General features: G+C 37.1%; 1 protein-coding gene across 2 annotated transcripts; it reads right to left on the minus strand.

The window, feature by feature from the left end:
• Positions 1-10809: 10809 nt before the first annotated feature.
• On the minus strand, positions 10810-13184 carry LOC103933062 (psbP domain-containing protein 4, chloroplastic). 2 transcript variants are annotated; one of them, XM_048580787.1, is made up of 6 exons: positions 12689-13184; positions 12493-12596; positions 12210-12321; positions 11854-12081; positions 11650-11744; positions 10810-11389 (listed from the first exon to the last, which is right to left on the minus strand). In XM_048580787.1, exons 1-5 carry the CDS (start codon positions 12981-12983, stop codon positions 11680-11682), a joined length of 804 nt encoding a protein of 267 aa, XP_048436744.1. In that variant the 5' UTR covers positions 12984-13184; the 3' UTR covers positions 10810-11389; positions 11650-11679. The 2 variants fall into 2 exon arrangements, with proteins under 2 accessions (XP_048436744.1, XP_009340985.1); XM_009342710.3 differs by lacking the exon at positions 10810-11389 and having other exon boundaries at positions 11508-11744.
• Positions 13185-13266: the final 82 nt, after the last annotated feature.

Here is a 13266-nt window from a genome sequence, read left to right on the forward strand (position 1 = left end):
TAGAACTCAACCTATTACTCTTTCTTATGTAGTATGTTAAGAGAATGACGTTTTCAACTTAACTTAGTCCCTAGCATGCAATCTAGAATGACATGTTCATAGATTTAACAAGTAGAAATCATTAAGAACGAAAAGAGTTTGAGTCATCACAAGGCATTGTAAGTACTAGCGTTGTCTTACTTATCCTAGAAATTGATTCACATGTTAATTGCAATTAATAAGTACTATTCTAGAACATAGGTAGGTCCTCATTCGACAAGGGCAAACATATACATATTCATAGTATTAGAATCTTAAATATGCTTACTAAGTATGCATCTGTAGAAAACACAAAGAATTCATCAATGAGACAAGTAGTGAACCAATTTTCATCCATTCATAAAAGTAATTTAAACAAAATGTCATAACAAACTTGCAATCATATTCGGGGCTTCAAAACAGCCCCTAACTACTAAAAATTTAGTTTCACAATCTTTAAGTTAAAACAAAAGATAAACATGAGTTTGAAAAAATAGAACCGAAAGAAATCCACTGAGGCCTCCTCTTTCCTTCCTTCCCCAACGCTACTTTTAAACCAATTCTTGCTGCATTATTTTCTTCTCCTTAACTCACCCACTAAGAGTCATTTAGTGATGACAATAAGTAAGAGGAAATGGTAAAACAATTGTAACTTCTTGGGTAGACTTTATGCCAATTACTCTCACTTAATTTTCCATTTTTAATTCCATTTCCTCTTATATTTGAATAGGTGTCAGCTGGTTTGTTGGATTTATTGGATTTATTGCATCAGTTTCGGCTGCTAGATTTATTGGATTTATTGCCTTCAATGCTTTCTTGTCAGTTACAAACTGCTCAACCTCTTGGAAATCTTTCAGTGTTAAAACAGCCATAACTTCTTCTAGAAAAATGATATTAACAATCCGCAAAATACTCTAGAAAATAGACATTTGTAGCTTTCCAAGCATATAAGACTCATTCTCTAATTCATTCTGCACTGTTCGCAACTTGCTTCCAAAGTCAGCTGATCTGCACAGGCAGTTTTGACGAATTTGTTACTTAAAATCTCACTTGTGCTATTTTTCTTTTCTTTGCTTGACAAATCCTACAAAACACAAAAACAAAGTAAATAACTCAAAAATATAAGAAACTAACTAAGAAAAGGCAAGTGCATTTGATAGAAAATATATATAAATATGAGCTTATCAACAATTTTCTTTCAGACGAAACAGTTTTTTGTCGACTCGTGGTTTTCGAAGACAGCTTCACCGACTGACTAATTGGCAACTTCATATACTTTCTGATAAATGATAGTGAGATATGAGCATGATCTCAATTAAGACCTAATCCACAAAATACAAAATGCTGTACTAATTAAAAACCAAAGATTAATTGCCTTCTCAACCCTTTTCTCCAATAAGCTAGTAAATGCTAGAGTGTACGTATACTTGTAAGATATGAACATTTCATACACAACCCCATTTTGTCTTCTCCAGTTGCTCAACGTAGAAATCAGTTTATGTGCAGACGTCTTTGCTTCAAATATAATAGCTGATAAGAACGTTCTCCTCAATAGAAGATATCCAACACGATAAGAAATTAGATTGGAACTAGATACAATACTTTATGTGAACATATGTACATGATGCAATCAACATCAATCTAACCGTCGAAATGGTCATTGTATTAAGTACATGTAAGTATTGTTCACATATTAGACTTGAAAATCTGTCACACGTAAGGGAGTGTGTTGAGAATGAATCTCATATTGATGAGAGGAGGTATAACCCCAACTTTCTTCCGTCCATTTGCCCACCAAGGTTTTCTAACTTCTCGCTGCTAAATTACTAAGTTTTTCTTTTTAATTTTATACAACTCTACTTGTATAAATTAAATTTGAGATGAAGAAGTTGAAAGTGATTTTATACAATTCTGTATAAACTAAATGGGTAAATTACACTTTCATACCTCATGTTTGGGGTATATTTCAATTACTTACAATATCTTCAAAACAGTTCACTTTCATACCTTAAGTACTATTTTATTTCAAAATAATACCTCTGTTACATTTTCCATTCATTGATTTATTAAATGCTGACGTGGCTACCACATATATGCCACGTGGCTATCAAATGTCTGCCACGTGGTAAATAAAATAATTTTTTAATTTTTTTTAAAAACCTGAATTTTCTCACAAAAAGAAAAAAAAAAGAAAGGGTAAATTACACTTTCATGCCTCAGGTTTGGTGTCTATTTCAATTCCTTACAACATCTTTAAAACATTTCACTTTCATACCTTAATTACTATTTTATTTCAAAAGAATACCTTCGTTATATTTTTCATTCATTGATCTATTAAATACTGGCATGGCTACCACATATATGCCACGTGGCTGCCAAATGTCTTCCACATGGTAAATAAAAATATATTTTTAATTTTTTTTTAAAAACCTGAATTTTCTCAAAAAAAAAAAAAAAAAATTGAAATAGACCCCATCCCATCTCCCCGCAACCACCCCCCACAAACCCATATCCCTTTCTCTCCACCCACACCCGCCCAACTCGTCTTCCCCCTTCCTCCTGGCGACCCACCTAAGCCAGAACCCCGACCTTTCTTCCATCCGCACCCCCCACAGCGCGACCCACGTCAACGTCTCCCTCCTCGTTACCTCACCCTGCTTCTCCCCCCTCGCGACCTCACCCTCCTTCCCGCTCCCCCCCAGAGACCTCACCTTACTTCCCCCCCCCCCCCCCGGGGGAACCTAAATACCTGTGTCTGACCTCGCCCAGAACCCGACCCCCACCCTCCTCTCATCTGCAACACTCACCCTCTTCTCCTTCCCCTATCCGTGCCTTGCTCGTCGGCAAGTGAGTCGGCTTCGACAACGAGGTATGCATTTAATTTTGTCCTTCAAATTTTGAATTTTTTTTGGTGCTTGGTTGGTGGTGGTCTGGATGGAGTTAGGTTTGCTAAGGGTGGGTGGGGTTGCAGATGAGAGAAGGGAGAGTGAGGGTGAAGAAGAGAAAAGGCTCGGGGAAGGTGAGGGTTTGCTGGGTTTCTTGATGGGAGGGGAGGTGAAGAGAGTGGAGGAAAGGGAGGTGGATCAGGGGGGAAGGGTTAAAGGTTTTTGGGTTTGTTTTCGGGGGTGGGGGGTTGCAGAGAGCTAGGTTTCAGCTTTTTTTTTTTTTTAAATTTTTTATTTTTTTTTTAAGATTCAGGTGGTTTTTTTAATTAAAAAATTATTATTTTTGCCACATGGTGTGCCACGTTGGCAGCCACGTCATCATTTAACGGATCAATGGATGGAAAATGTAACAGATATATTATTTAGATATAAAATAGTACTTAAGGTATGAAATTGAAATGTTTTGAAGATGTTGTAAGGAATTGAAATAGACCCCAAACCTGAGGTATGAAAGTGTAATTTGCCCAAAAAAAAAGAAACCCACTACCCCTCCCCCCCCCCCCCCCAGCGACCCACATCCCTATCCCTAACCCAAAACCCAAAAAACATGTTGCAGTAGCAAGAAGAAGAAGAAGAGGGAGGAAGAAGAAGAAGAAAAAAAAAAAACCCCAAACCCAGTTTGTCACCCCCCCCCCCAACACGGCGCCGTGCGACCTTCCCCCTTCCCTGCCCCCCTCGAGTCAGGATCTCGTGATTTTTAGTATGAGTGGGTTTTGAAAATACTTTGAGTTTGAGATGATTTGTGGACTAGTTTTGTGGTAGATCTACCTAATCTCGAGTGGAATTTTTGTGGGTGATGGAGGATTTTTGGGAGGGGTGATGGGGGATGGGAGAAAGGGGTGGCTTGGGTGGGACAAACTGGGGTTTTTTTTTATTTTTTATTTTTTATTTCTCCCTCTTCTTCTTCTTGCAGGTTTTTGGGTTCTGGGTTGGGTCGCTTGGGGGTGGGGCGGGGGAAGGCACTGGTTTCATTTTTTTTTCTTTTTTTGAGAAAATTCAGGTTTTTTAAAAAAAAAATTAATTTTTTTTTATTTGCCATGTGGCAGACATTTTGCAACCACGTGACATATATGTGGCAGTCACGTCAGCATTTAACTGATCAATGGATGGAAAATGTAACGAAGGTATTATTTTGAAATAAAATAGTATTTAAGGTATGAAAGTGAAATGTTTTAAAGATGTTGTGAGGAATTGAAATAGAGCCCAAACCTGAGGTATGAAAGTGTAATTTACCCAAACTAAATTTGAGATGAAGAAGATGAAAGTATTTATGTGGATGCTGAGTTGTAGAGGCGTCATTTTGTTATCTAAAGATTGACGCGAGGAAAAAGAATGATATATTTCTTGAACAAAAAGATGAAATTGTTAATTTCTAAAAAGTTCTGATATGTTGAAAGCTTCCGATATTTCTGAATCCAAACAGACTAAAAATTTCGAAATTTTGAAATGGGTAATGTGAAATAAGTGAATGAACTAGCTACAATAGTCTTTCTATAATTTTTCGAGATCAAGACAAGCAAGTTACAACTACTGGCAAAGTTGACAATTTATTTATTTTAACTGCAAGGTCTTTTTGGTAATTTACATCTTAGCGTTGTGTTATTAGTAGTTCCCTCCCTATCAAAGAGAAGCTGCCGGCAAGAAGTGGGGAGAGTGGGATAGCCAACTCTTCCCGAACAGTTATCCTGAATTCAAATTTTGGGTCTTCTAATTTTTCCACAACCCCATTTATTTATTATTTAATGCCACATGATAAAGTGCCCAACTCACACGAAATGAATGATACTTAGGTACTCATGAATGATAGTGTTAGAGATATCAAATCACTTGATTTACAAAATTGAACTTAGAAATTTGATCTCTCTAACATTACCCGCTCACGAAATAGATAAAATGGTCAATTCACACGTTTCATCTTTTGATTTGGTCAAATGAAAAAGTGAATATAAAATGTGTATTGACAGTTCTCCAAGACCTCGGCCCTTTTGGATCAAAAGACGGCATTGTATTTCATTAAAGGCCAAAAGGATAGCTAGTACAAGGATTGGAACGCTCATCCTCAAGGAGATCCCAAATAACAATAGGAGGTTCATCGAGCCAAGTACATGAACCCCGTGGAGGGCAAAACGAGCAAGCCCATGAGCTATTTTGTTGGCTTGGCTGCGGATGTGGGTAGCAAAGACTTCAGAGATCGGATGCAGCAACGTTTTATCATCTTCTACAATTGGCCGCCAAGTGAGACAAATCCATAGACGGCTCTTTCAATGCTGAAATGGTTTGAAGCGAACCACTCTCAAAAATAACATTTTAGAAAACCCTTTCAACCGCCAGCTCAAGCCTAGCACGGATAGCCAACGCCACAACATGAGCTGGTGAGAAGACATCTGCAAATATTCTTGACGCTACCACAAGATAGCACCCATCCGAATCCCTGATCACGATCCCAGCAACCCCCCCTCTTGGAATTTTGGGTCCACGCACCACCCACACGTTAGTTTTAAGTCTCCCAAATGGAGGTCTAATCCATATAGGCGTGACGATCAGATCATTTGGCACGGAAGGATTAAAAGCAATGCTCAGGTATTCCTGCCCACCGGTGAAAAGTTCGACCTAGATGACAACCCAAAAGATGAGCCAAACCCATAGGATGACCTCGATCCACATGAAGACTCAAGAAGATGACCCCGACCTAGAAGATGACACCGCGACCATATCGGTAGTTCTCCAACTCCTACTATATTTGCTTCCCACAAGGAGAAGAATTATATCAGAAAATTTTCACAAGCATTTGTTTTAACACAAACTATACGTGCCTACTTTGGGATCTTGAGCAACCGAATGTCGGCGGCCGGATTATTTCACTAGGTGATATTCATTTTTACTTTATCAGAAGAGGGATTTCAAGTTCAAATCTCATAAACTGAATTTTGGTGCATGTCCGTATAGATAGCGTTGCCATCAATCGAAGTTGTAATCTTTGAATTAAAGAACATATAACCTCAACTGAGATACTTTCGTTTTCGGTTGGAAAATCCAATGCAAGTGATGTGATTGTTCAGTTTGGAAATATCATTACCGTAAGGCTACTATCAATTGGTTTCAGCAGGTAGATATATATGCACATGTATAATTAATTTAAAGATTTGATGGATTCTATTAGCAACCAACATATCAAGTTACTCTCATTCACCCGAAAAAAGACTGTTGAAACTTGATATCAAGTTTACAAAATATATATATATATATACAAATTCACGAATATTTTTATTTAAAATGTTGGAATTTGAAAACTACCATGCAGAATCACCAAAGGTCAAGATATTCTGCCTATCCTTTGCTACAAATGAACACATACAGTTGAGTGAATAATAAGTTAGGAAAAAAATATTGATATAGATGCAACGAATTATAATGCTATTAAAAGAACAAAGGATGCCCTAGTTATCACGTAGGACCATATATATTTCAGTATTGATGAGAGACTCGGACAAGGTCCAAATCATAGAGTACAATTGAGTCTATGGTATTGAAGATGTTGAAGGCTACATTGCCCTAGAGGGGAAGGACTCTTTGCATCACTGGTTTTTAAGGTGTAGCTCAGTGTATCGTCGACATCCTACCTGCTGCAGGATAGAGGAATGAATGAAACAACCTTCATGGCCAATGCAATCCCATTTTTTTTATTTGTATAAACATCGCGCAGGCAATCAAAGTTATGGACGCAACTAGTCGTCATTAATAAGGTGAATCTTTATCTGATCCTTCATTTGGATATATATAGCCGTTATGGGCGTAGTGCCCTACGAGATAGGTAAATACTGCATGAAAGTTTCAAACATGGTCGTCAAATACATTAACGTTTTTCTTTCTTTCTTTTTATATTTTTTGGCAAAATTATGTCATATATGTTGAGAATGAGTCTCACATTGGTAGGATGAGAGATCTTGCATGAGCTTATAAGAAGTTGGGCTACTCCCTATATTGCTAATTGGTTTTATGATAGAACCTCAACTTTCTTTATGATATCAGAGTAGGTTGTCCCACGTGTGAAGCCCAATGACCACACGCGCTCTACGTCATCCCGTTGTGTTGTCCACGTGTTAGGCTTGAAAATTTTGCCACATGCGAGGGGATGTGTTGAGAATGAGTTACACATTGATGGGAGAAATATAACCTTGCATGGGCTTATATGAGGTTGGACTACTTCTTATATTATCAATTAGTTTTAAGGAAAACTAATGAAAAGGGTTTGAAAACTTTAAGTTTTAACGATAAGGACAAAATAAAGGATAAAGTGAATAGTATTAGGTTTTACTTTTTAGTGTAAAAATGTGAGTTTTCGTTAAATAAACAGTACCGAAAGTTTTTCGTTAAAGTTTCCTTAATTTTATAATGGAACCTCTTTCTTCAATATATATAATGTTGTTTCTTCAACTAGCAGCATCAAATTGCAGTTAGTTTGTCATGGTTGTACGTACGTTTGCTTTCGGTCTAAATGGCAGGTAATGGATAAGATAATCCGAACCTCGTGCTCATGTGCATCCCCTTTCGTATAATCGGGTTGAGAAGTACTCAGAACTCGGAACCTTTCAACATGTGTGCACAGGGCACATCCGCTCTAGCTACTTTTTATGGTCAGACATCTGCTCTACTTAATTTTCTCTTTTTAAGAAATTTCAACTTCTATCATTATATATGGAAAAGGATCCTTGCCGGATCTTTTTTCTGGAAATCCTAAGTATCCTGTGATCACGATCTTCATCGTATATCGTACGATCAGAAATCATTTTAAAATTTAAAATTTAAAATTAAATATAAATAGTACCTAACGAAAATTGACCGCATGATGTACGATGAACGGTCACGATCCGGATCCTTTTCCATTATATATTACTAGCATCGTGCCACACGCATACACGGGTGGCTATTGGTCTTTTATATTATTTTTATTTGAATGACTAATTTATATTTTTAATAAAAAAATTATTAAAAAAAAATGAAGCAAAAACATGAAACCACCCACTAACATGTGTTGAGAGTTGATGATGCGTGGACAATTTGTATCACATCGGTGAGGGATTGGCTTAGCTATGGGCTTTTATATATGGTCTTAAGTTACTCCTCATATTATCAATTGGTCTTATGATGGAATTTCAATTTTATCATGGACATAATAACTACAATGGGCAGAGTGACTCTATTTTCAGGATTAATTCTCAAATTCCTCATTGGCAACAAGCCATGTAAGAGGAGTATGATGCTTTGCATTCTCAAGGTACTTGGACCCTTGTTCCCTTACCTCCAGATAAAAATATTGTTGGTTGTAAATGGGTCTATACACTAAAGAGGAATCCTGATGGCTCTCTCTCTAGACATAAAGCTAGGTTAGTTGCACAGGATTTTAGTCAAGAAAAAGGGTTTGATTACGCAGAGACATTCAGTCCCATAGTACGACATACCATTGTTCGAGTTATTTTAGATTTGGCAACTACAAATAAGTGGTCTCTTAGACAACTTGATGTTACGAATGCATTTTTGCATGGAGAATTACATGAAGAGGTATATACGAAGCAACCTCAAATATTTATCAGTTCTCAATGTCCTAATCATGTTTGTAAACTTGTCAAGTCCTTGTATGGTCTTAAACAAGCACCATGGGCTTGGAATGACAAGTTTACAAGGTTATTTGGCTATGCTTGGATTCAAGACTTCTCTTTCAGACTCTAGCTTGTTTGTCAACACAATTCAAATAGAGGTGGTCATTCTTTTACTCTATGTTGATGATATCATCATCACAGGATCTAATACCATCTATGTTCAATACGTAATTGATGATCTTGCTGTTGTGTTTGATCTAAGGACATGGGGCAATTAACTTACTTCTTAGGTTTACAAATTCATTATAAGCCATCTGAAGGAATTTTTGCAAACCAAGAAAAGTACATCAAAGATGTGATTCATAAGGCAGGGATGGATAATTGTAAGCCTTGTTCTAGAACTTGTGTGCCACATCAATCAATTCTTACTCATGAAGGTGAATTGCTACCTGATGCCACTATATATAGGAGTCTAATTAGAGATGTGCAACATTTGATCTTTACACAACCTGATATTGTATATGATGTCAATAATATGTGCCGGTTTATGAGTTCTCCAACTGATATACATTTCCGTTTGGTTAAAAGAATTATCAGGTTTCTTCATGGCATTATGCAATGTGGTTTGAATTTTTCTCCTGGTATTGGGGTAGAAGTTAGAGCCTATAGTGACTCAGACTGGGCAGTTGATGTCAATACCCGAAGATCCGTTACTGGTTATGTGATTTATCTTGGTGATAATCCTGTTTCCTAGCAATCTAAAAAGCAGAACTCTGTTTCTTGGAGTTCTACTGAGGTTGAATACAAAACTTAGCTAATGCAGCAGTTGATATTTGTTGGATTCGGTTGATATTGAAGGATATGGGTGTGGTTTTACATCAGCCTCCTCTTTTATATTGTGATAATCAGTCTGCTATTGCCTTAAGTCTCAATCCAGTTCAACATTCTAGGATTAAACACTTAGAAACCAACTTTTATTTATTTAGAGAAAGAGTTCAGAGAGGGGATTTTCAAGTCCAGTACATTTTTCACAAAAAAAACCAAGTGGCAGATGTGTTAACTAAAGATTACATGATCCTGACTTCATCAAACATTGTACCAATCTTAAACTAGGAAGTCCTAGTTATGATTGATCGAAGATATTGGCTATAGATGACATGTACACTTGTGCCATATCATTATGTGCCACGTCATTAGAAGCTTACAAGTTAAGTTAAGCGGTTGTAAACAGAATGTATAAAAAGGGATTTTCCCTCTCTTGTAAAGTACTGTTGCTTTTTCTGAGAAATACAAGTTGTCTTCTTCTCTAAGTTTCTTCTTTCCGATCATCTTCATTTCTTCTTTCTACAATATTGATCTTAGTGTTAATAACGTGGAAATACTGGCATAAGCTAAAACCTAAGCTTTTTTTTCCTTCACTTCATAAATACCATATGCTACACATTTTGTGTATATGAACACTTTTTATTTTTGTTTTTAAAATGGGAAGCAAGAGGGAGAAAGAGTGGGAGTGGGAATGAGAGATTTTTGTTTTATTTTTTTCGTTTTTTTTTTAATATTAGATATATCTAACCGCACCTGTAGGTGAGACTTTAAATAACAACCAGTAAAGTTTGGATATGTAAAATTACATTATTGCCCATCATTTTTTTGGTATGATATAAGACTATATAGTCACCCTTTTTTAATTGACAAAAAAGATTCTATTATAGGTAGTTCTATACACACACATGGTTATTTGTTTCTTTATATTTCGCCAGGATGAACTCTCGTAAGGGAAGCAAATTCTTCATTTTTGGCTAATTTCACGAATTCACGCAGTATTGAAATTAATTGAATTATTGGATTTGCTTGATAAACAACGTAGTATTATGTACGTAAATTTGTGTTAGAATACGACCTTATGCAAGTTACGTACGTAGTTTATCATCAATCTGCTTCAAGTCAAAACTTGTTTTTTATTGGTCTCTAATAGTTTTATTATGGTGGTCTTTTTCGCACACTCATTTTACTTCTCACATACGATGTTAATTTCTATCATTTGATATTTTTCAATTCATTTTATCCCATAGCTGGAAAATTAAGAAAAGTGTGGAGAAGGTAGAGACAATTTTATTCACGAAATAATACGAAAATAACTAGTTTCAAGTCAAGGTTTGTTAAATCACATGTTATTGACTCAATCCGTTAAGCACCCATTAAACAACAAGTTAATATAAGTCAACATGCGAGTAACCAGTTTCAACCTATTTATAAATCACAATTGATTCTTTATAATATTTTTGGAATTTTGGTGTGAGATGAAAACAAAAACATGGATAGGAAAAGATTTATGGCAAAGTGGAAACAAAGTTCGAATCACAAACCATGCCACAAATCCCATACGAAAATCCCCACTACCCTCCTCAAAACAACCAAAACCAAATCCCCTCAAATCCAAAGTACCCCAAACAAATCCATGATTTCTGCACAACAAAGCAAAAACCAAATCCTACAAATTGGTCTCTTAAATTCTAAGGAATCACCTCTCTCAACTCTCAAGGATCACCCACGGAGGCGCTTCTCGTGTACACCCGAATTCGTCAAGGCCGTGCTTCTCTTCCGTGCATAGATCATGGGAAGGAATTGCACGCTGAGTCTATCAAGTCTGGAATGAATTCTGATGTCTTGGTTGGCACGTCACTGGTTGACATGTATGCGAAATGCGGGCAAGTTTTCAAGTCCTGAGAAGCATTTGAAAAAAAAAAAATGCAAGCTGAAGGCTTTAAGCCAGATGAATTTACTTTTGTCAGCGTTTTATCTGCCTGTGCTTAGTCTGGGCTGTTGGACCTTGGCAAGGATATACATTCAATGTTAGGCCATAGAAGTATAAAGCTTAGTCAGATAGTTCTGAATGCACTTGTAGACATGTAAGCAATATGTGGTGATTTGATGTAAGCAATAGAAGTAAAAAGGTATTCTGCACATTCAACACAATTTGCCAATGTTCGTAACAACGAACTCATCTATGCTGCAGACACTTTCGTTCTTTTCCCTTTGTGTATATTACCCGTATGAAAACCAAAATGAAGAATTTCATCTGATGCTACCTCATGAGTCGTGTTACAAAAAAAGATCACTTAGACGACACGAAAGGAGTCGGCTATTTTTTTCAAGTCCTTGTAATGCCTCTTCCACTGAAGACCTACAAAACCCAAAGCAAGTGAACGGTTACTTTGTCTTCAGGTATGGCTACTGAATCATTTATTTTTTTCATAAAAAGCAGCAGGTCAAAGTGGAGTAAGTATCCTTACCACTTCCAGTTACGTTAAACAAGTACAGGCGGTTCCCAGCTGCAGTTGCTGTTATCAGAGCATGTGGTGGCTCCAACTCATACTGGTAATATGTTCTTCCAGAGTCTTGTGCAACATTTATGCTCATAACCTTTCCTTCAACATTTTCGCCAATAACTTCCGGTCCAAATGCGTTGATCACCGTCTCTGGACGTCCAATTTTTTCAATTGTGGCATCTCCATCAAGATCTGCGCAACAACCAAAGTTTAGATTTCATGTTTAAGATTGATTCAACTAATAGAACTGCACTTGCGTCTAAGTTTTTAGGTCCTGTTGCTGAAAGAAACTGAGAAATGTTGATTGTTTCAAGACTCACTATCTGCAAATCTCAGAACGGGAGCAACAATGACAGAAATGCGTCCCTCCTTGGGGCTACCAAATCTCAAATCGATCTCTGTACCGCCTAGATCCGCTATTGATACTGGAACCTGATGCATGGAATAGAAGACAAATACGTAAAATTGAGGCAGTTCTCAGACAGAAGGTAAGGGGAGAAGATACAAGACAAGAAAGCTTAAGCTTGAATCTTTCAGTGTTCTTTAGCAACACAAATATCATGTACAACGTAAGCTCTTGGCTTTAACGGATTGGATTATTACCTCTTCCCAGTCTTGAGGAACTGAAAAGAGATAAGGGATGATAGGGCTCCAACCAACGCCGTGCCCTCCGGACTTCTCATCCGGTCTCCGGTATGTCCTCCAACCTGTCTAAGCATATACTTCACAGTGAATGAGACTGCAGGATTTTGTTGCTAACTTGCTATGAGCAGTGTAAGATGAAGGAAAGGATACCAACCTTGCTCATCCGGTTCGGACAGACCGGGAATCCGCCCGGCCAGAAGACCTTGTTTCACCACTGCCAATCCCTCTCTCGGAAAACCAAACACTTGAGAAGAAAGCAAAGAAACTCCTGCGGACAGCAACACTGATCGTCTCTTCAAAATCCCGGAGAATTTATCAGCTTCTCCCTCAACGAAACCATTTTCTGTTGAACTTGAGGCAGCTTTTGTCCTGCAAGTTCCACGTTCAAATGCAGACTGCACAACCAAACTGTGCGAAAATCTGCAACTGGTAAGCAAGGCTGTTGTCATTTCCTCTACCACTTTACTAGCACAAGAAACAAGCGAGAATTTCAGTAAATTTTTCAGCTTGCGACCAGATAAATTTAAGACCAATAGAACCGTGTGGAAGTTGAGGTTCTCGGTGCTTCTGATTTTTTTAGTATTTGTGGTGCACAAATCTTGGATTTTTCCAAAGAATACACGTGGAACTTTATATCATTTGTGATAAATTAATCTTTTTTTTTTTTTTTTTTTTTTAACGAAGAATAGCATTAATATGTCAAATTGTTAGTTATGAGCTGAGAAAGAGATC

The sequence above is a fragment of a genome, unplaced genomic scaffold (assembly GCF_019419815.1).
Source record: "Pyrus x bretschneideri cultivar Hongxiangsu unplaced genomic scaffold, Pyrus_bretschneideri_v1 Contig16, whole genome shotgun sequence".
Lineage (NCBI taxonomy): Eukaryota > Viridiplantae > Streptophyta > Magnoliopsida > Rosales > Rosaceae > Pyrus > Pyrus x bretschneideri.